Source organism: Callorhinchus milii, unplaced genomic scaffold, assembly GCF_018977255.1.
Source record: "Callorhinchus milii isolate IMCB2004 unplaced genomic scaffold, IMCB_Cmil_1.0 Scaffold17, whole genome shotgun sequence".
NCBI lineage: Eukaryota > Metazoa > Chordata > Chondrichthyes > Chimaeriformes > Callorhinchidae > Callorhinchus > Callorhinchus milii.
In genome coordinates this window covers 12,851,571-12,874,153 of record NW_024704758.1, presented here as the reverse complement: position 1 = coordinate 12,874,153, position 22,583 = coordinate 12,851,571, and the positions used below count along the sequence as shown (strand labels likewise).

The 22,583-nt window shown below is 42.2% G+C and overlaps 2 protein-coding genes across 15 annotated transcripts; both read left to right on the top strand.

Annotated features, from left to right (window-relative positions):
* Nucleotides 1-399: 399 nt before the first annotated feature.
* On the top strand, nt 400-10,474 carry dhcr7 (7-dehydrocholesterol reductase). 6 transcript variants are annotated; one of them, XM_042341409.1, is made up of 9 exons: nt 400-506; nt 1,811-1,862; nt 2,519-2,631; nt 3,993-4,215; nt 4,985-5,075; nt 5,521-5,734; nt 5,903-6,107; nt 6,498-6,629; nt 7,216-8,726. In XM_042341409.1, exons 2-9 carry the CDS (start codon nt 1,860-1,862, stop codon nt 7,678-7,680), a joined length of 1,446 nt encoding a protein of 481 aa, XP_042197343.1. In that variant the 5' UTR covers nt 400-506; nt 1,811-1,859; the 3' UTR covers nt 7,681-8,726. The 6 variants fall into 6 exon arrangements, with proteins under 6 accessions (XP_042197343.1, XP_042197344.1, XP_042197346.1 ...); XM_042341410.1 differs by having other exon boundaries at nt 400-569; XM_007887715.2 differs by lacking the exons at nt 400-506; nt 1,811-1,862 and adding exons at nt 1,869-1,964; nt 9,442-10,474 and having other exon boundaries at nt 7,216-7,704.
* Nucleotides 10,475-11,205: 731 nt separating this feature from the next.
* On the top strand, nt 11,206-22,079 carry LOC103175007 (zinc finger protein 62 homolog). Of its 9 annotated transcripts, none has more exons than XR_006085549.1 (15): nt 11,206-11,343; nt 12,389-12,490; nt 13,060-13,182; nt 13,547-13,794; nt 14,155-14,216; nt 14,686-14,945; nt 15,557-15,712; nt 15,813-16,409; nt 16,770-17,363; nt 17,725-18,318; nt 18,673-19,266; nt 19,975-20,112; nt 20,501-21,127; nt 21,224-21,323; nt 21,543-21,608. XR_006085549.1 is itself a non-coding variant. In XM_042341403.1 (15 exons), the coding sequence occupies exons 3-15, from the start codon at nt 13,080-13,082 to the stop codon at nt 21,848-21,850; spliced, it is 4,152 nt and encodes a 1,383-aa protein (XP_042197337.1). In that variant the 5' UTR covers nt 11,206-11,343; nt 12,389-12,490; nt 13,060-13,079; the 3' UTR covers nt 21,851-22,079. The 9 variants fall into 9 exon arrangements, 7 of the variants coding, with proteins under 7 accessions (XP_042197337.1, XP_042197336.1, XP_042197335.1 ...); XR_006085548.1 differs by having other exon boundaries at nt 21,224-21,381; XM_042341403.1 differs by lacking the exon at nt 21,224-21,323 and having other exon boundaries at nt 20,501-20,642; nt 20,772-21,127; nt 21,543-22,079.
* The last annotated feature ends 504 nt before the right edge of the window (nt 22,080-22,583 follow it).

Genomic DNA, 22,583 nt, shown 5'->3' with positions numbered 1-22,583 from the left:
GTGTGTGTATGAGGGTGTGTGTGAGGGTGTGTGTGGGGGGGTCTGGTGTGGGTGTGTGGGGGTGTGAGTGTGTGGGGGTGAGGGTGTGTGTGGGGGGGTCTGTGTGTGGGGGTGTGGGTGTGTGTGTGAGTGTGTGGGGGTGAGGAGGTGTGTGGGGGGGTCTGTGTGTGGGGGTGTGTGAGTGGGGGTGAGGGTGTGTGTGGGGGTGTGTGGGGGTGAGGGCGGGGAAAACAATTCACTGGCCCTCGCACTATGGAATGGGTTGACGCGCTCTGACCAATCGCTGGCCAGACCACGCCCACTCCATTGTCCGGGGCGGGGCCGCGCGGGGGATCGGGGGCCGCTGATTGGCCCACACGGCAGCAGCTGTTGTCCGCCTTTGCAACAGTGTGACCAGGAGGGGGCGGGGCCTGACCCGCGGCTCCGCTCACCGTCAGCAGCGATCTGTCGGACCGACCGTCACCGACTCCCTTCCCTTCCGCTCTCTGGGGGGGGCATCGTTTTCGGTAACGGTTCCTTCCCCTCTCCTCCCACCACCACCGTTATTGCAGACAGATCGCAGGGAGACGGTATGTGTGTGTGAGGAGGGAGGGGGTTGTGTGTGTGTGGAGGGTTTGTGTGTGTGTGTGTGGAGGGAGGGGGTTGTGTGAGTGAGTGTGTGTGTGTGTGGAGGGGGGGTGGTGTGTGTGTGTGGAGGGGGGTGTGTGTGTGTGTGTGGGGGGGGGGTTTGTGTGTGTGTGTGTGTGGGGGGGGGGGTGTGTGTGTGTGTGTGGAGGGAGGGTTTGTGTGTGTGTGGTGTGTGGAGGTGTGTGTGTGTGTGTGGAGGGGGGGGTGTGTGTGTGGAGGGAGGGGTGTGTGTGTGTGGAGGGAGGGTTTGTGTGTGTGTGTGTGGGAGGGAGGGTTTGTGTGTGTGTGTGTGGAGGGGGGGTGTGTGTGTGTGTGTGTGTGTGGAGGGAGGGTTTGTGTGTGTGTGTGTGTGTGGAGGGAGGGTGTGTGTGTGTGGAGGGAGGTGTGTGTGTGTGTGGAGGGAGAGGTGTGTGTGTGTGTGGAGGGAGGGGTTTGTGTGTGTGTGTGTGGGAGGGTGTGTGTGTGTGTGTGGAGGGAGGGTTTGTGTGTGTGTGTGTGTGTGTGGAGGGAGGGGTGTGTGTGTGTGTGGAGGGAGGGGGTTGTGTGAGTGAGTGTGTGTGTGTGTGGGAGGGAGGGGGTTGTGTGTGTGTGTGGAGGGAGGGTTTGTGTGTGTGTGTGTGTGGAGGGTGTGTGTGTGTGTGTGGAGGGAGGGGGTTGTGTGAGTGAGTGTGTGTGTGTGGGTGAGTGTGTGTGTGTGGAGGGAGGGGGTTGTGTGAGTGTGTGTGTGTGTGTGTGTGGAGGGAGGGGGTTGTGTGAGTGAGTGTGTGTGTGTGTGTGTGTGTGAGGAGGGAGGGGAGGAGGAGGGGGGGTTGTATGAGTTGATGTATCAGGGACTTGCGATGGACGAAGAAAGGTTTGTGTGTCGAGCCGCTTTGCTGTGGGCTTCACGGACCCACCACAAGACGAGCGCAGCTCCGCTGGTGGCCGCCATGAGCAGGTTCGCGATGCGTCAACGGGCCCCAAATCCGGGGAGGACTGGTCTAGAATTTACAATTCCTAAGAATTGTATAATTGGGAATTTATAATTGGGAGGACGGTTAGTTGCGAGACAAGGCTGAGTTGAATCTGTTTCGTGTCGCATCTCCAATTGAACCCACTTTCTTTTCTCTCTCTCTCTCTCGCTCTCGCTCTCTCTCTCGCTCCCTCTGCTCTGCTCTGCAAAATGCCTCGGTTTACCAAACAGAGCAGTGGAAGAAAAACAGCGCAGGACCTTTCATACCAGATTCATTGTGATGGTAAATAGGCCGAGGAGGAGGGACAATTTCAGTGTTTACGGATGATACCAAATGAGAAGGGGGACCGCAAAATGTTTCGAAGACTCCACAGAGAAACGCAGGGTGATCCAGATTGCTTTGAAAAGTGGGCAAATCGGTGACAGATAATAATAATAATAATAATAATAATAATCCTTGCATGAGGTATAACGCAATGAGCGCCTTTACCACGTCGTCTTGATGGCTCAAAGCGTTTTCAATCACAGCACTTTATAGTAAAGCCTATGAATTGCTTTGAGACTCTGTCACTCGCCTGGCAGGTGTCGGTGAAGGTGACACAGTCCGAGGATGGTTGTATTCAGTGGTTATTTTCTGGGACTTTTACACAGTTTTGAGCAGTGTGAATGATGTGGGAATATTATGGAACGAGGAAATAACTAAACAATATACCAGAAGATGCCACTCATCCGTCCTCTCTGTTGTACGAAGCCAATTTAGTGCAAGGATTATCATATAAAGTGCAAGTTGTTGTTAAGGATCTTGGCCACAAACCGAGAAGCGATGACTCACTGACAATACTGTGAGCTGTGCTATCACTGCTGCGCTATCAATGTTGCGGTGAGTTACAATAATGACAGCTTTATTGAAAGCTCCTTTTCATTGCCTTTCTGTTGCAGGAGTTCATGGCTGCCTCACAATCCGCAAGCTCCACAAAAGTGCGGAGGAAGAATACTCGGAATGGAGTCAGTTCCAGTGAGAAGGCACAACTGGGGCAGTGGGGGAGAGCCTGGTAAGAGAGGAAGGCAAAGAGATGGGAAAAGAAATTTTGAAAAAACCTTCATAACTAAAGAGAAAAAAAAAATCTAAATTTCCACAGGAGTGAACGTTGAAAATATCCACGCGTTTAAAAAAAAAAGCCTCCGGCAACACTTTAGTTCGAATGAATAGCCAAACAGTCGTACGTTTACTCAGTGACCTTCTCATTGTGTACTCAACATGTCAGTGAGAACATTATTTTCATCTGATTTGACTGATTCATTCCCCCAAAAAACAAATTTGAAGTTATATTATGGTGAGGATTTAAAAATTTTGATGAAAACACAGCGTTTTAAAGGACTATTCACGCCCAAACTTTGGTTACAACCCTGTCTGGAGGTGTGCCTTCTGCCTGCTATAACATGTAGTGTTGATACAACTTTGCTATAGCAAATAATGCAAGGATTATTATTAGTGTGATTCATGTTCCAAAACTGCATTAAGAGTAAAATGAAGCAAAGGGTGGAGTCAGGAACCACATTCCTGTGGCCCTTCAGCTGATCAGGTTACAATTGGAAATGTCTGACCAAAAGTACATTTGTTTTTTGTTCTTTTTATTCTTTTCTCTCTTCAAACTCTTTATGTATGAGGAGTTTTTTCCCTCAATACGGCTACTTGCCACCGGTCCATTTATTCAGGATAAGGACGTTTCTCTTGGTTCGATCTATCAATGATAAGTAAAGCCCGCGAATGTTAAAAGCATTTAAATTCTTTGCTCCATGTGTTGATGTGAGCCAGGTGTTGTTAAGCATGTAACCTTGACCCTGTCTGTTGGGATTTATAACCCTCCGTCCTATCATTACTGTGTTGCTAGTGCTAAAAGGGGTTAGAAGCATTGAGCATAAATGAAGCCAACATTTGTCTGATGTCTAGTTCAAGTTCTTTGACGGGAGCCTTGTGAACTATTCAATGTCATCAGCGTGAGTGGGAAACTACAATGGACAAATAATTAAAATTGTTAGTGAGAGAAATAGGATGAAAAAAGAGTATTTAATGTTCACCTAAACAGGCAGGCAAAACCTCGGTTTACCAACTCATCCAAAGGGGAGCACCTCCGACAATGCAGCACATCCCAGCACTGCACTTGAGTGAGTGTCAGTCTGGACTGAGTTCAAAGTCTGGCTCAGAGGCGAGAGTGCTACCAACTGAACCAGGTGGACATTTGTATTATCCCCCCCCACCCCCACCCGCGCACATCTTTAATTTTAACTTCTTGAGGGTCCATTGACTTCATCCTCACACAGTAATATGTTTATGTCTCTCTGCTATCTGACTGCTGTGTCTTACTTCATTTCAACTTTAAAAACTATTCTTATGGCTCTGATTTTATTTCAGGGAAGTTGACTGGTTCTCCCTCATTTCGGTCATATTTCTCCTCCTGTGTGCACCGTTCATTGTGTTTTACTTTGTGATGTCCTGCGACCAGTACCAGTGTGCTCTCTCTGGGCCCATCATCGATTTGTATTCAGGAAAATCAAGCATCGGTGAGATCTGGAGTCGAGCCCCATCCTTCAGCTGGACAGCAGCTAAAATCTACACCATCTGGGTGTCTTGGCAGGTAAGTTGGTGATTGTATCTTGTAACTATGATAATTGCAACCAGGAATGAACAAGGCACTTGTTTATTCTTAAATTGATGAATCAGGGTTTATCTCAAGCTGATTGCTGATAATAGCGTTCCTCCAATGATCAACATTACGATTGAGTCTCATCGTCTCAGGACGTGGAACTGTTTATGTGAAAATGGAGTGGTTTGCGGACTAGTAGTTTCTGCTGAGTTGGGGTTTCAAGTCAGGAAGCAGTGTGAGTGTGTTTGGTTTTAAAGAAATCTCCACTCAACCTGTAGCTCGGACAGAAGTGCAACCCAAACTGAACTCTGCTTCCATTATTAAACACTTAGAGATTTACACTCATGTCACCAACTCATGCCTTTTTGTCCTGGGTTCTCCTGTCAGTTAAAGAGCAGATCCAAACCATTAAACAGTCTTGGATACTTGTAACTACGACAGCGAGTTTCCACTAGAATCAGTCCCTCTGATTGACCTACTGTATCTTTTTAGAGAACACCGAATCACATCCACTTTTCGTGGAACTATCTTTCATTTAAGTGGGTTAACACGCAGAAGGTTTCGAGTTTTGACAAAACTTTGCGAAAGTTGAAGAATGTTAGCAGCTTATCTGTGTACTTTGATCTCTCAAAGTTTCCGTGGAGAATCTGGAATATATCCTAGAATGGGCGTAGCCTCGGGAGATACCACTTTGTGCGGCCTCTAGAATATCCATTCAATCAATGTCTTGCCACTGATTCACCGTTTTTGTACATTGCAGGTGTTTTTGTACATGTGTGTCCCTGATGTTTGTCACACATTCCTACCTGGTTATGTGGGTGGAGTACAAAGTGGTGCCCGTACACCTAGTGGTAAGAAGCAATGACTTACTTTTTTTTACAGTAAATTTGGCGGATCTATACCTTAGCCATGATACACACTCAATAATATTGCTGTAGTGTGAAGCGGTGCCACTAGAAACAGAAGAAAGAAATGGCAACTACAATGAAAGGAGGATAAATGGATCAAGGAATTTCTTTTCTAAATTATTTGTCGGGTAACTTGGGATTTCGGTGCGAGAGCCGACAGTTTTGCTTTCATCTGTTCTGAGCATCTAACGCTACGTAATAGGATGTTTTGCGCATATGGGCTGCAAGGCAGTCATACTATTCAATGTTAGTCACAGTGAGAGTAAATTAAAACGGGCGATGGCAAAAAAAAAAAAGCCTATTGAAGGAAAAAGAGGGAATCGTGTAAATATGACGTAATTAAATTATTTTGAAGAACTTGCCGATTAAAAATAATGTTATTCTACAGGGGTGATAAATGAATATCAGATCAATGGACTGCAGGCTTGGATTATTACCCACGTGCTCTGGTTTGCCAATGCCAACTATTTTCAGTGGTTTTCTCCAACCATCATATTTGACAATTGGATCCCTTTGTTATGGTGTGCCAATATCCTTGGATATGCTGTGGCAACGTTTGCAATGATAAAAGCTTATCTGTTTCCCAGCAATGCAGAAGACTGGTAAGAAATGAATCAACAACAGTCATTTAAGAATTGAGACAGCAATGATGTTCTGTGGTAGTATTGCAACTGTTAAAAGAAATATAAACTTTAAAGGTATCCACATAATTGCTAAATGTAAAGTCTGTTGAACTAAAAATACACTTTTAACCTATTTTCTTCCTTCAGCAAATTCACTGGCAATTTTTTCTACAACTACATGATGGGGATTGAGTTTAACCCACGGATAGGAAAGTGGTTCGACTTCAAGCTATTCTTCAACGGCCGACCAGGCATTGTGGCATGGACCCTGATCAACCTTTCCTTTACAGCTAAACAGCAAGAGCTTTATGGTCAAGTGACTAATTCCATGATCTTGGTCAATGTCCTCCAGGTATAACATATTTCTATTTGTTAAGATATTTTCAAAACTCATTGGAAAGAGATTCAGAAAGCAACAATTAATTGGACTTCATAATATTATCTGGCACCAATGGACAAAATTAATATGTTTTATGTCTGAGCAGTTAACTCTTTGAAGTAACTTTGTGCATTCAAAGAAGGTCCTTAGGCTACGGCTAATGCCATTTAATTCAACCATTAGGAGGTATACAAGGTCATCCTAGAATACAAAAGTGAGAGTGTGCATTTGCAGGCAATTCCCATTTACAGGGAAATCATGCAAGCTAGTTTTGGTGATACAATGGCCAAGATCGGAATATATGTGACGAATCACTGAACAGACAAAAATATGTCCTGCAAAAATGTTTTCTTTTCTTTTAAGGCCATTTATGTGCTGGATTTCTTTTGGAATGAATCTTGGTATCTGAAGACCATTGATATTTGCCATGATCATTTTGGCTGGTACCTGGGCTGGGGTGATTGTGTGTGGCTGCCCTACCTCTATACTCTCCAGGTAATTTGTGTGCATATTTGTAAATTGTTACGCTATGATCCACAGCACTTTTAGATCCTTGGTTTACTAATGTATTCTCTTGCCCTCCAGCCAGTCAAAGGGGTACAGATTATTCCCTCAGCAGAACAATATTACAGAGAAAGTAGATTGTAAAATAAACATAAAACATTATAAAACAGGCACTCTATTCATTGTACAACAATAATAATCCTTACATTTGACACAGCACCTTTCACATCGGGTGGACATAGCAACACTTCACAGGATATGCAGCACTGTAAAGTGTAATGACTCTATTTTATAGGTGAATGCAGCAGCCAATTTGCAAGATTTTAATTTTAGTCTCGCTAAGAGAAACAAGATGTTTCAATGGAGAATAAAGATTGGCTCAGGCTCTTAGCGCACACCTCATCAATAATGCACTCCACAAAGTCCTTTATAATCGATTTATGAAATAAAACTAAACTTTACAGTTGCTAATTGTGTAATAAGTAATATCTTGGAGAAAAATTTTGATTGAAATGATTTGCTTTAAACTGCTGATGAATGTTAAAGTGGACGATAAGTTTATTTTTCATCGTTGCAGGGTCTATACCTGGTCTATAACCCAGTACAACTGGCCACAACCACTGCAGTCAGTGTCCTTCTGTTAGGCCTAGTTGGCTACTATATCTTCAGGATGACAAATCACCAGAAAGATCTTTTCCGTCGCACTGATGGAAAATGCAAGATCTGGGGCAAGAAGCCCGAGTATATTGAATGTTCCTACGTCTCCATTGATGGCAAAAAGTATCAAAGTAAGCTCATGATCTCCGGATTCTGGGGTGTGGCCCGTCACCTTAACTACACCGGGGACCTGATGGGTTCGTTGGCCTACTGCCTGGCCTGTGGGTTTGGCCACCTCTTACCGTACTTCTACATCACCTACATGACTATCCTGCTGGTCCACCGGTGTCTCCGAGATGAACATCGCTGCGTAAACAAGTACGGCAAAGACTGGAAACGTTACAATGATGAAGTACCTTACCGACTCGTACCTGGAATATTCTGAGACTCTCATGTTTAGGTGACGCAGGTACAGTTCTGTACAGGCTTCATTTTAATCTTCTGCCAAGGAAATTCTACTCATTTAATTTCCGATTATGATTTTCAGTCAAGTGAACACTGTATTTTTTTTGTTGCAAAATTCATTCTTTCTTTGATTGAAAGTAGAAGGAGGTTGGGTGGGTTTTTAACGCCAGTTGTGACAAAATGACAGCTCTCGTCCTTTTTTTAAACATAGGTTTTCTGAATGTGCTGGCCAGGACTTTGCCTAACTCAAAATTAAGAGTCGGAACAACTAGTTGTGTTGATGTGCAGGAGTCAATTTGGCTGTTTTGAATCAAAAATCCATTATTCCTTTGGACAAATAAAGGTAGTAATACCAGCATATTCCATTTTCAAATCATACGTTTAATACAATGACTTAGTTGGTCCAAATAAGTGCCCGAAAAGGCTAAATATTGTTAGTATACGAGCATCCTAAACCTTTATCTTAATTTAATTTAGCCTTTTGAAGGTCTGCTGTGTATATGGTCCCTAATAGTTAACAAAAAAAATAAAATTAAATCATGATCAATCCATTGTTCAATGCATATACATTTGTGGAGGTGGGCTCTTTAAAATCTGTTTCCTTTTTGATAGCAAAAGTATTTTAAAGTTTCTTCAGACTTTGCTGGGCCTGTAGACATGGGATCGCAAAGCAAACCAAGAAGGAAGTTGTCTTTCATAATAAATGTTATCGATATACAGGGAATATTTCTACACTTGTTAATGTCTTGTTTCAAGGGGAAACAATCATTCCCTTCTTCTGGGTTCTGAGCATGGGGAGAGAATGGTACAAAAATGTAAACCTGCCTTGTCTTTAATGTTAATAATAATAATTCTTGCATTTGATATAGTGCCTTATCACATTGTCTCTACATCTCAATGTGCTTCACAGGATTTACTGTATTTTGTGCGCGTAAAAAGCTAGTCTTCAGTTTTGAACTAAAGACTAGCCACTGGCTACTTTACTGGGAACCATCAACCAATAAACCTTACAGCAACTTAACCTGGCAGAGCTGCTCCTGGTTTGATATTTTTTTTGAATGAATTAGATTTAAGCATCAAATGCAAGCAATTCAATTGTCAAATCGCGTGTACTTTTTTCCGGGTCAAAAGAATCCTTTTCAAATGACGAGAGAAAACTTGAAAAGAATAAATGAACGGTTAAAAAGTAATGCTGTATTGAATTTCTTACTGGATTTTACACATACTAGAAAACATTGATCATGATTTCAAACCTTGAGTTATCAGGAGTTGACTATATCTTTTAAAACCACTGTAAGAACAGAATGTTGAATAATTTTGTATTGTATCATCCAGACAAGGTCTATGTGGAATTGTATGTACGTTAGTCATATTGTTGCACCGAATAGATGGAGAAAGTTGGAACTCTTTTTAAAGAATCACCACAAAAGGTAAATCATAGAATTATACAGCACAGAAGGAGGCCATTCGGCCCATCGTGTCTGTGCTGGCTCTTTGAAAAGAGCTTCCAAATCAATCCCACTCCCCCATGCTCTCCCCATAGGCCTGCAAACTTGTCCTCCCCAAATAATTAACTAAATGAATATTTGTGAATAACCCTTTTAATTTCGTTGCCATTTAATACTTAATAATATATTCATCATGCATTGTTTATATTCCTGATCCTTAAAATAATTAAGGGCAGTATTAACAGTTGAATGTAGTATTAACCAATCATGTTATTAATCTTGTACAAAAACAGAAGCCACTGGGAACACTCGGCAGGACAGGCGGCATCTATGGAGAAAGGAAAGTGAGTCAACGTTTCGGGTCCACGACTCTTTGTCGGCGCCTTGGGACATCCTCCTGACGTGAAAGTCACTATACAAATGTAATTTTGTTGTATCTAACATTGTGCATTTATGCAACATTTTAGTTCCAGTTTATTGTTTAGCAATCAGCAAGCACACAGACACTTTGACCACATAATCCAATGTGCAAATGTCACAATATATTCTTTAACTCTAAGCATTGAACTGTTAATGGATCTCTCCATGTCCTTATCTAATAATTGTTTTGTCCTTAGTCAGCAAGGATGATAGCTTTGTTCAACCTTCATACTGGGAAAAAAATGCCTCAATGCCAAAGCTTTATTTGGAATGAATTTTCTTCCCTTTGGGATACTCAAGGCCCAAAATCCCCCTCGTCTTGTAAATGTAAGATTATTGATTTTAGAATTTTAAAATCATACAGAATTGTGGAAAACATATTTAATTCGGAAGTGAAGTGTCCATAGATTTTGATTTAAAAAAAGGTTTCCAAATTAAGACAGTTTAAGACTTTTCCACAATTCTACATGACTTTAAAGACAAAATGGTCTTTGAGATTTGCAGCAAGATTTGGTTTCAAGCCTCCAGTGCATCACCTCCACAGTTCCTTCCATTTAATTTTGTGATGGAATAAATATTCATGGCTTGAGGGTTATTATTAAGTATAAGTTAACGTATGGCTGCGATTTCTTTGGCTTCTTGTAATTGGCATTGAACACTATCCCCACCCCCTGTGGAAGAAGTGCAAAAGTCAGGCTGAGGCACATGAATAATTATTCAGCAAGTTTGCGCTTCCAGCAAATGAAATTACCAAAACCCTTTTTCCAGCCTGCCTTCCACAGGTATTATGTAGATTTTGTAAATCATTTGACAAAATGGACTTCAGATTGTGAAATCGTGTGCTTTCTGTGGGTTCAGTTGATTTAAATTATCTTTTGTAATAAAATTTCTATGACTTCTGTGTCACTATCTGAGTAACAAGTAAATAAGTTCTACCACAGGCGAGAGATTCGTGGGTCCATGGGTGTCAGTTTAGTTCAGTTTATTGCTGTCGCAGAAGGTTTTGGTTTCGAGACCCACTTCAAGACTTGAGCTGTGAAGGCCAATGGTCCAGACAGACCCGATAATTGCAGATTTGGAAGAATGAGGCGTTACCAGAGATACTGACCTTTGGAGGAGACGATGATAACAATAATCCTTGCATTTGATGTAGCGTCCTTGTCACGGGGTTGAGACGTCTCAAAGCCCTCGGCAGAATATACTGTAAAGTGAATCGACTGCATATCCCACCCCCCCCCCCCGGCTTGACGCGCGTCCCGTCCCCCCCCATTCCCCCCCCCACAAAACCGTACGCCGCAGCCCGTCTTCATTTTTTTTTTTCACGGCCAACCCGAGGCGCGGTCGCTGCGCTCGACGGCGCGTCCCGCGAAGCGCTTTGAGACGCCTCGAATGAGCGGCTGCTCTCTTATCAGCTGCCGGGGATTATTCTTATTCTTATTATCGTTCATCAATATATGTGTAAATATATATATATATATACATATAGTTATTATTGGGGCCATTCTCTGGGATGTTGGGCATCTCGCACCTGTCTGCCAGTTGCACGCGTGCGCAGTAACTCCAACGCACACACCTGGTGGGCGGCTGCTGCTGCGTCTGCGCATGTGCGGTGCGCCGCGCGTGCGCACCGGGGGGGCGGGCGGGGCGGGCGCGGGCGGTGACGGTTGGCAGCTCGAGCTGTTTGAACGCGGCCACGGGCTCTGGTGCTGGCGGTGGAGGGCGGTGGCGCTGAGGCTTCCTTCTTTGTCGGCCGAAGGCGGCCGCCGGGAGAGGAGGTGGGGGTCTGCGCGCTCGTCAGTCCGTGTGTGTGTGTGCGCGTGTGTGTGTGTCAGGAGGCCAGGGAGGGAGGGAAGCAGTGGGGGGGCCACAGGCTCAGCCTTCCGTGGGCCTCTCGATCACGTGCAGTTTTGACTGAATGTCGTTGCCCCCTCTCCCAGGGGAGGGGGGAGAGAGAGAGGAGGGGGAGAGGGAGAGGGAGGAGGGGGTACTGACCAGTTCATGGGGCTAAAGAGTCAGCCAAACCCGCACAACCAGGAGATGCAGAGAGGCCCCAGAGTGGGTGGGTTTGTGGGTTTGGTTTGGTTTGTTGGGGGAATATTAGGGGGTAATGGGGTGGTTGGGGGGGGGGTGGAGTGAGTGCACTCCCCATCTTCCTTATCCCCGTCAGCTCTTACACATCCACGTGGGCCCTGACAACACATCTCACCCTCAAATATGTATTTGCTGGAAATGTCGTAAATATCAGAATTTTTTTTTAAAAAAAGAAAAAAATAATAGTAATGATAATAGCATTAGCTGTTTAGGTGCGACCCCCCACCCCCCACCCCCGTACTTGGAGTTCACGTGCCAATGGTGTGACATATTTCAGTATTGTTTCATCGGCCGCAGGAAAGCCCCCAAAATGCCCGTCTTTTTCGGAAAGCGGCAGCGCCTGCGCTCCACGTTAAGGTGACAGCTACGATAAGCGGGACCGTGACTGATGCCACGAAACGTTCACGCGCTTTTTTTTTTTTTTCGAAAAAAAAAAAGGGCCGCGGCGGGCGGAGGAGGGAACTGTCGGAAGGACTGATTGCTGAAAACTTGCAATGAAAAGTTGCTTTCGGTTTCCGTGCACTTCCATTGTACGAACCCGCGCCTACTGTTGCTGCTGCTGTGTACCTTCTCATAGTGAGACAAATGTCTGTTCTTTTACGAGAAGTAACCGCTCTTCGAGTAATGGGGGGGGGGGGGGGCGAAGTATTTGTCCGAACAAAAGCAACCAGGAATAATTCCTTCTCTTAATGTTCTTCATTTCCCCCCCCCCCCCCGTCCACCCGATAGAGCGGTGTCAGAACTCCCCACGACGACCTGAGTGAGTTGGGCAATACGGCAGAGCGTGACGAGGCATTGAACCCTTTTCCCGATATTCTGTGAGCACTGCAGGTTAGTGCTCTGATAGCCAAAGGCAAAATTAAAGTAATAGGTGGTCAGATTTACCGGTGGCTACTGTACATGGAGTCCTGCAGCTCAGCGGTTAGAGCACTCGCTTTGCGAGCGAGAGACCTGAGTTCAATTCCAGGCAGGTCAGGGCGAAACCTCGGGCAAGTTTCCTTACTCCACACGGAGCCTAATAATAATCCCTCCAAAACCAAAACAATAATAAATTGGTCATCTTCAATCTACGACTGTCCGTGGGACATTGCTGTGCGCAATTGGCTGCCGCGTTCGCCCACAAATATACCGTCAATTCACTTCACAGTATATTCTGTGAAGCGCTTTGGGACGTCCTCCCGACGTGAAAAGCGCTATATCAAATGCAAGGATTATTATTATTCTTACATGAGGGAATATGGCACGTGCCACTGTAGTAATCGTTCGCTGGTTGAATTTGTACTTTGCCATTGCTTTAATTTTGTGTATAATTTTAGATGTGTCAAATGCTTGTTTCTCAGAAAATGTGCGGTTTAGAACTTTGGTGAAATTTACATTTCTGGCCTGGTGTGTCCTGATAGGAAGCGAGACTGGCGAAAATATGGACTCGGACCAGTCCAGTGAGATGGAAGAACCCTTTCTGAAGGAGATAACAAAAGAGGGTGATGCTCACCACAAAAGCTGTGGTACAAGTGATAACTTGTGTAAGTCGGTTACCATTTGGAAAACCATTCTGTTCATCTCAAAAAATTTTTGAACTCTCAGTCTCGTCTTTTTATTGTAGCTTTCACTCCTTTTTTGCATTTAATTATATGTTCACTTCCACACAACCTTACTTCAGGAAGCCAAAGTGGGCCCTATTACATTTCTCCAGTGACAATGTTGCTATGTAACTTTTGTATAGGAGCAAATTAATAACTGGGTTTTTCTGTGTCAATAACATAATATACAAAAATGTAGTGAATTTTGAAAAGAAATTGACTATGTTCATTCAGGGTTTTCTGTTTATATAAAACTTCTTGGGTTGGAAACAGTCTTTGCATAACTTGTTTTTGTGTTTTCTTTTAGACTCTGAAGAATGTGGTGTCCATGGATTACTTGTGTTTATTACGGATACACCAGTTCAGTTTGGGACCACTTCTAGAGCATTCTATTCTACCCCTCATGGGCTTGCAGTAGGACCATCAGAAAATCGTGAAGAAGGGCTTGGAGTTTGGTGTACTGTGAAAACCATACCTAAAGGAGTCCTTTTTGGGCCAATTGAAGGATTGTTGCCAGTCGAAAAGGGATCTGTAGAAAAACTGTATACTCAGATGGTAAGTACAGTTCATTTAATTTTAATTATCCCTAATTTCTCAACAGAGCAGTGGATTATCACCACAGATCTTCGGCTAAAAAACTATAGCTGTTAGCTTTTCCTAGCTATCAGTCAACAAACAGATCACAATCTGTCTTGCAGATTGGTAATTTTTGGCCAAGCAGTCCAGTGTTTAGAGCCATGTAAAGAAATGTGCTTCAGGTCTCCCAATCTCTTCTGTCAGGTGTATTTATATTTGGCATACATTTTATTATTCAATTGTTGCTTGAGCCTTCTACCTAAATTGTGTTCATAATACAGTACATATAATTGATAGATTGAAATATCAAAGCAGATTTTTTAATTTTTTGATCTGTAGGTGCAGGAGAGAAATTTGGCCAAATTAGGTGCCTTTGATGAATCAAAGTCCAATTGGATGAGGTGAGTTAATTAGTTAATATTACATATACTTTATCATTTGTTTTATAGCTACATTTTTCTGCTACATGTCTCATAATAATGAATGTGCACTTTTGGGAAATCTATTATTTTTACAGCGTTTTTCTTGACTGTTAGCGTAATTTGCCATGCTCTAGCTTGTTCTGCCTGTTATTTTATGAGAACATGTTAGAAGTGTTCATCATGGCTTGTTTGAGATTTACAACGGCAGCAACCCGAAAACGGTGAACATATTGCCCTTTTAGCTGCAGCTTCAGAATGTTTTGTTTGATAGGTGCATTTCAATTGAAAATGAGGCTGAGTCGTTGAGTACCTTGCAGTTATATTAAGTGCAGAACTGTACTTGGATGTTGTCATGCTAATTGAACTGTGGTAATCTTGCTGAAATGATTGTTGTGTGGGGAAATTCGGAAAAGTAATGTATATAATGTAAACAATATATTTTATCCAGATTTGTGAACTTTGCCAAGACGCCTGCAGAGAGAAACCTCGTAGTTTCCCAGTATAACGGGAAGTTCTACTATAAAGTCTGCAAATCAATAGAACCAGCACACGAATTATTAATCTGGTACGGAGAAGATGAAGCAGTAAATAAACCTAGGCAAAAACGGAGTCTGCTAAAAGAGAAGCAAGAAAATATTAACATGTGTGGAGAGTATTATGACCAACAAATTAAACAGGAATATGAGGCTGAGGTACAGGAAAATCAAGGTAAACTGAGAACAATATTGTAGCGGCTTGAATGATTGTTAATATAACCAATACAGCTGAGATGTTTAGAGTGTACTAGAAAGCTGAAAGGAGCCTATGAATGTCATCTGAACCAAATTAATAATAAGACTTAAAACCTATATCACACCGGTTGCCAGTGTTCAATGTACTGTTCCTAATTTTACCTGAGCAAGAAGCAGTGCTTTGACTTGTTGAATGTATTATTTCTGCATGAGAAAGGTGTGTGTTTTCTATCAAGGAGTATTTTCAATAAGACATCAATGAATTTCTGTCAGAAGTGAAATTTAAATCTTCTATAAAATAGAAATGTTATCGTAAGCGAGTTATTTCTGCCCTTTCCATAATACACACATACACACACGCACTTATTTTTACTGGAAGTGAAAACTCCCTCTCCTCATGAGGCAACGTCATAAGATCAATATTTTCAAATACCCTTTTCTGGCTTTTCAAGTTTCATTTGGCCATACATACAAGCTTGTAAATTTGAAATTAAAATAATATTGTGTTAAGAGAACTGCTATTCTGTATCCTTTGTATGTTTCTAGCAATATTTTATATTTTTATATATAGTATATTATATGTTCTAGATTTTGCACATCCAGAATGCTATAGTGGACAAGGAGCTCAAGATTTATCTACAAATCAAATTGGAATCAAAAGTGATCTGATCTTCAAATGTGAATATTGTGGACTCATATTTTTCTCAGAGCTTACCGTAAATCTCCACATGTTCAAACATACTGGTGAGAAATCAGTGTGTAATATAATTTTCTAGGCAGGTAATTCCTGAGTTCTCTCAAGGCATCTTTCTAAAGTTCAATTGTAACTCGTGCTTCTTTACAGATTCAGAAAAAGAAGTATTTCAAGTGAATGGGATTTGTGATTCCGCAATGTCTTCATCTCTGAACGGCTCTCTAGGTGACGGAAGAGAGGAAACATTTGAAGGCATTTTAGTAGATGGTTTAAAACTGCCAAACCACACTTTATTCCAGGATAAGCCAAGCATATTTGGACAGGCAATGGAATGCAATGAAAATTCTAAGCCAGAAAATGAACGTGGCGGTAAAGATGAAACGATGCTCAATTTCACTTCATCTGTCTATGATAAGGAGAAGCTCTTAAACTGCGAATATTGTACTCTGAGTTTTTTGCATAAAGAGCAGTTGGTGACTCACCATCGTACACACATGGGTGAGAAGCCGTTTGCGTGTGAGCAGTGTGGAAGGGCTTTCGCAGAAAAATCCAACCTCAATGAACACCGGCGCACTCACACAGGAATACGGCCTCACTCGTGCAGTTGGTGCGGGAAGGCATTTTACCGTCGCTCCCACCTCAAGGTGCATCTCCGTCGTCACACAGGAGAGAAGCCCTATACATGTGACGTGTGTCAACACAAGTTTGTGGACACGTCATCTCTTCAGCGGCACAAGTGTCGTTCAGGTAAACTGATGACAGATTACAATACAATTTTACGTTTGTGTAGCATCTTTCACGTTGGGAGGATGTCCCAAAGTGTTGGACAGTCGGGGATTTGGACCCGAGCTGGGGTTTGGGATCACGGAGGGTAGGGAGGTTAGGAGGGTGACCGAAGGCTCGGTAGAAGAGGAGATTAATCAAATGTATCGTGCATCACAGTGGGGCTATTTTGAAATTCCATTGATGTATTTATTTCTGTTCAGTTTTGTAATTACACAAAAAATCCTCCAGACGTAAAAGACTCTATACAAGTGTAATTTTGCATGGCATTGTAATCAATGTCCGTTTGTCAAAAATTAACCTTTAATGAATATTTTTACACAGATTCAGTTCATGATGCTTTCCTGGAGCCTGAAATCTGCAATACCCAAAAGGCTACGACTGTAAATGGCTATCGAGCAGTTGAAAGTGAGACAATGTCGGGAGATATTTTAGTAAATAGTCGGAAACAGCTGAACAACATCCTATCTCAGGACAAACCAAGCATTTTTGATGAAACGTTGAACCAAGGAAATTCTAAACTGGAAAATAAACTCGACGATAAAGATGAACGAGTGCTCAAGTTCTCTTCGTCCATCTGTGATAAGGAGAAGCTCTTCAACTGTGAATATTGCACAAGGAGTTTTTTGTGTAAAGAGCAATTAATGACTCACCATCGTACACACATGGGTGAGAAGCCGTTTGCGTGTGAGCAGTGTGGAAAGGCTTTCGCAGAAAAATCCAACCTCAATGAACACCGGCGCACTCACACAGGGATCCGGCCTCACTCGTGCAGTTGGTGCGGGAAGGCATTTTACCGTCGCTCCCACCTCAAGGTGCATCTTCGTCGTCACACGGGAGAGAAGCCCTATACATGTGACGTGTGTCAACACACGTTTGTGGACACGTCATCCCTTCAGCGGCACAAGTGTCGTTCAGGTAAACTGATGACAGATTACAATACAGTTTTACATTTGTGTAGCATCTTTCACGTTGGGAGGATGTCCCAAAGCACTGTACGGTTAGGGATTTGGACCCGAGCCTGGGGTCGGTATCACGGAGGGAAGGGAGGTTAGGAGGGTGGCCGAAGGCTCGGTAGAAAAGGAGATTAATCAAATGTATCGTGCATCACAGTGGGGCTATTTTGAAATTCCATTCATGGATTTATTTTTGTGTAGTTTTGTAATTACGCAAAGAAATCCTCTAGACGTGTAAGATGCTATACAAGTGTAATTTTGCATTGCATTGTGATCAATATCTGTTTGTCAAAAATCAAACCTTAATGAATATTTTTACACAGATTCAGCTAATGTTGCTTTCCTGGATCCTAAAATCTGCAATACCCAAAAGGCCACAACTGTTAATGGCTATCAAGGAGTTGAAAGTGAGACAATGTCAGGAGATATTTTAGTAAATAGTCAGAAACAGCTGAACAACATCCTATCTCAGGACAAACCAAGCATTTTCGATGAAATGTTGAACCAAGGAAATTCTAAGCTGGAAAATAAACTCGACGATAAAGATGAACGAGTGCTCAAGTTCTCTTCGTCCATCTGTGATAAGGAGAAGCTCTTCAACTGTGAATATTGCACAAGGAGTTTTTTGCATAAAGAGCAGTTAATGACTCACCATCGTACACACATGGGTGAGAAGCCGTTTGCGTGTGAGCAGTGTGGAAAGGCTTTCGCAGAAAAATCCAACCTCAATGAACACCGGCGCACTCACACAGGGATCCGGCCTCACTCGTGCAGTTGGTGCGGGAAGGCATTTTACCGTCGCTCCCACCTCAAGGTGCATCTTCGTCGTCACACGGGAGAGAAGCCCTATACATGTGACGTGTGTCAACACACTTTTGTGGACACGTCATCTCTTCAGCGGCACAAGTGTCGTTCAGGTAAACTGATGACAGATTACAATACAATTTTACATTTCTATAGCACCTTTCACGTCGGAAGAATGTCCCAAAGCGCTGTACAGTCAAGGATTTGGACCCGAGCTGGTGGTCGGGATTGGGGTGGGTCGGGAGGTTAGGAGGGTGTTTGAAGTCTCGGTCAAAGAAGAAGAAATTAATCAATGTATCATGCACCACAGAGGAGCTATTTTGAAATTCCATTCATGAATTTATTTTCATGTAGCTTTCTAATTACACAAAAAATCCTCCCGATGTGAAAGATGCTATGCAAGTGTAATTTTGTAATGTAATCAATGTCTGTTTGTCAAAAGTCAAACAATGAATATTTTTACACAGATTCAGCTAATGTTGCTTTGCTGGATCCTGAAATCTGCAATACCCAAAAGGCCACAACTGTAAATGGCTTTCGAGCAGTTGAAAGTGAGACAAAGTCGAGAGATATTTTAGTAAATAGTCGGAAACAGATGAACAACATCCTATCTCAGGACAAACCAAGCATTTTCGATGAAACTTTGACCCAAGGAAATTCTAAGCTGGAAAATAAACTCGACGATAAAGATGAACGAGTGCTCAAGTTCTCTTCGTCCATCTGTGATAAGGAGAAGCTCTTCAACTGTGAATATTGCACAAGGAGTTTTTTGTGTCAAGAGCAGTTAATGACTCACCATCGTACACACATGGGTGAGAAGCCGTTTGCGTGTGAGCAGTGTGGAAGAGCTTTCGCAGAAAAATCCAACCTCAATGAACACCGGCGCACTCACACAGGGATCCGGCCTCACTCGTGCAGTTGGTGCGGGAAGGCATTTTACCGTCGCTCCCACCTCAAGGTGCATCTCCGTCGTCACACGGGAGAGAAGCCCTATACATGTGACGTGTGTCAACACACGTTTGTGGACACGTCATCTCTTCAGCGGCACAAGTGTCGTTCAGGTAAGCCAGACCAATCAGGAAGAATATTTTTAAATGTGGACTCCTATGGGCTGATATTGCAGTTAATGTTAGGCGAGCATGTTTTGCGATGCATATCGTGGTAAACTTGTAATTTATGACCATTATTGTCAAAGAACCTACATGATCCTGTCACAGAAATAATAATGTGCAGCTTGCTGTTCTATCTCTTCTCCCTGTGCAGTTCAGGTCAGGCCCCTTTACTGTTTTCATATTGTAAAGCACTGTAATACAGTTGATGTAATGTGTGATTGTAACTGTAATCATTAGAAACTTATGTCTGCTTTTTTTAAATAAAAAACTTCTCCTTTTTCTAACCTGGCAATGTTGAGGGCAGCTGTTAAACTTAGTGTTACAAGACTTTTTTTTCTCAGTCTTACATCAGTATGCATCAACACTGAGCTCATAGACGCTGAGAATGTTAGACCTTAACAAAGAAAGTATATATTTGAAGTTGTTCTGCTAAGTCAGTTACATTGCCTGAATCCAGGCCACTTTGTTCTGTGTATTTAAAATGTTGGTGGCAATATAACTTTCTCTAAGCATTTTAATTTGCCATTAAATTCTATTCCTGTTTCATTCAGTTTACTTTTGAAGACTGACTTTTATCCTGTATTGTCCAATTGTAACAATATACTTTTGATGTGGAAAGTTAATCCAGTGTCATTTTCAGTATTTATTCTTCCTCAGCTTGCTATAAAACCAATCAAATGGATTCAGCAGCTGCTATGCGAAACAAGCCAATGAAAGAACAAATTTGTCATTCTAATGCAGACACCATTCATGATGGACACATTATTCAAGGAGAGGATATGGATAACAAACAAGGTAATGAAGTACAGTATTTCTTTGAAGTAGTTTGAGTTCTTTACCATCTTTTTTTAAAACACTATAAAATAACTCTAGATAGCTGTTGCTAGGTTGTGTATCCTGCATTTAATTAAAGTCAGCAAACTCTTACAAGTTGTGGGACAATGGGTAATATATCTGCCTGGGAATAGTATAAATGAGGAAGAAATCTAGGACCACTAAAATGAATTGCAGATCTTAAATATATGTTGTATCGTTCGTAGTGAAAGACCCACATTCAGCACTCCCTTAACATTCCTTCTGTTGTGTCAGCTTAACCTTATATTTTGGAGTTTGATAATCATCCCTTTTATGTTCTCCCAAATATTATGAATAATACAGGACTAATCTGTAATTTCTCACGCAGATGCTGATGAAACCAAACGTGCTGTTGAAGGTTTGGCCTACCTTTGCCCTGAGGAATTCACAAGCCAGAATTGTGAGAAAAACTCTGCTGTGGAAATTCTATTGGGCACAACCCAGATCAGCGATCACTCGTTAGACAAAAGGTATGAAGTTTGCAACTTTCCAGTTGGCGCGATGAGAAACCTAGACTGTAACACAGATAGCAAAACCATCTCCTGCCCGAGATCTCAAAACCCTGAATTGACTTCTAAAGAGGTTTTGTTTTCCAGCAGTGAGAAACATCTTTCTGCTGGGGAGAAGTACTTTAAATGTGAATATTGTGGGAGGAGATTCTTGCGGAAAGCACAACTAACCATGCATAGACGCGTTCACACAGGAGAGAAGCCGTATGTGTGCGATGACTGTGGCAGAGGATTTGCAGAGAAGTCCAATCTCAATGACCATCGTCGAACGCATACAGGGGAAAGACCATATGAGTGCACTTTTTGCGTTAAAGCATTTCATCGCAGTACACACCTCAAGGTGCACCTCCGTCGCCACACAGGGGAAAAACCGTACAAGTGTGAGGATTGCAAAAAAACATTTGTGGACTCGTCCTCTCTTCAGAGGCACAGACGTTTTCCTTCAGGTAAGAGCCCCAGAGAAGGTATTCAATAATTTCAGTATAATTTTCATATTTATGATTTTTTTTAAAAAAAGCCTTGTTTTAACATCTCATCCAAAGGACGGCACCTCAAACAATGCTGTGGATCCTCAGAACAGAACTGAAGTGTTAACCTAGCTCGATGGGGAGCTTGAGTCCACAATCTTAGCTAGAGGCAAAAGTGAGCCGAACTGAGAGAACAATCTTCTAATCTGTATCATATGGCACTGGTGGTACCCGTATGTGCTTTTAAGGCAACTGACTGAACAGTTGTGATGTTTGCTTGCATTGCATCTCATAAATTAGTGTTGTGCTTCCAAGTTATTCACATAAACAAGCTCGAGCTCTTGATTCCTAAATTAGAAGAAACTGTTATGAATTATTATGTTGCCCTTTTCAGATTCATGCAGTTTACTGAGCAAGCAACACTCTGAAAAAGAATGCGATATGGAGGTTTTATTGGACAATAACTCCGGCTGCAACTCACACTCCAGCAGTTCTGAACAAAAGACCATTCCCAATATTTGCTTTGATATTTGCAAACGTGTAAAGTCAGAACATTTTAATTACCCTTTGATATCAGAAAGTGGTAGATATGTAAAGAACAATCCAAATGTATTGTTTGATGGGCTGTTGCTTGATCCAGTGCAGTCTGCACTTAAACACATGGAAGAGAGAGAACACCAACAAATATCAAACTTGCAGTGAATTATTTGCATTGAAGATGGAGCTCACCGTTCACGAGATGTCTATGAGGACCAGAAATTCATTTGCGATTAAATCACAATTTGAATTGACTTTGGAACAAACACATTATTTGCCATACAAAGAAGAGGCCTTGGTTTCACTCAATTGAATAAAATTGTCTTCCAAATGAGTACAGCACCCGATTTTTCACCGGTGAAAATCATTCAAGAATAAAAGTCATGACAGTAAATTGCTCGCTTTCAGAGACTGACATTTCCAGGAGTAAATTGATTTCTGATGCATTGGCTGCACAAGTATGATTACCAATTGCACAATCATTCAACAATAGTCCATAGCCTAATTTGATCACATGACTGGCAATATTTTAGGTGCCATGAGTTGGTGATTTACAATTATATTTTCTTTAAAATGCCACTTATCATGACAGGATAGTCCTCTACTGACTCCAGAAAATACAAATGTCTCTGCCAAATGAACACAAATGTTTCTGATCTTCAGCAAATTACTTTTAAAAACAAAAACCTTGATTGATCTGTAACTAAAATTTAACACTGTATGTTGTGAAAAGATACTTTTTCATAAAATGGTCTGTGAACAAGAGGGCAATCAAAGTCTTAAGAGAATATGTGGTCTGACTCTAAATTTAAGGCAGTGCTTTTAGAAGCCATCATTTGCAGAATTGTACTTTTCATTTACACAGAAGGCGGGGTGAGAAGATAACCTTTCAGGCCTG

Excerpts from the sequence above, each read along its gene's own strand:
- dhcr7 (XM_007887715.2), top strand. The coding sequence starts at position 1,914 with ATGAGAAGGGGGACCGCAAAATGTTTCGAAGACTCCACAGAGAAACGC. Across the intron at positions 5,735-5,902 it reads CCCAGCAATGCAGAAGACTG|CAAATTCACTGGCAATTTTT; the intron begins GTAAGAAATGAA and ends TTCTTCCTTCAG. Across the intron at positions 6,630-7,215 it reads CCTACCTCTATACTCTCCAG|GGTCTATACCTGGTCTATAA; the intron begins GTAATTTGTGTG and ends TCATCGTTGCAG.
- LOC103175007 (XM_042341401.1), top strand. The coding sequence starts at position 13,080 with ATGGACTCGGACCAGTCCAGTGAGATGGAAGAACCCTTTCTGAAGGAG. Across the intron at positions 17,364-17,724 it reads GCGGCACAAGTGTCGTTCAG|ATTCAGCTAATGTTGCTTTC; the intron begins GTAAACTGATGA and ends ATTTTTACACAG. Across the intron at positions 21,128-21,542 it reads GCACAGACGTTTTCCTTCAG|ATTCATGCAGTTTACTGAGC; the intron begins GTAAGAGCCCCA and ends TGCCCTTTTCAG.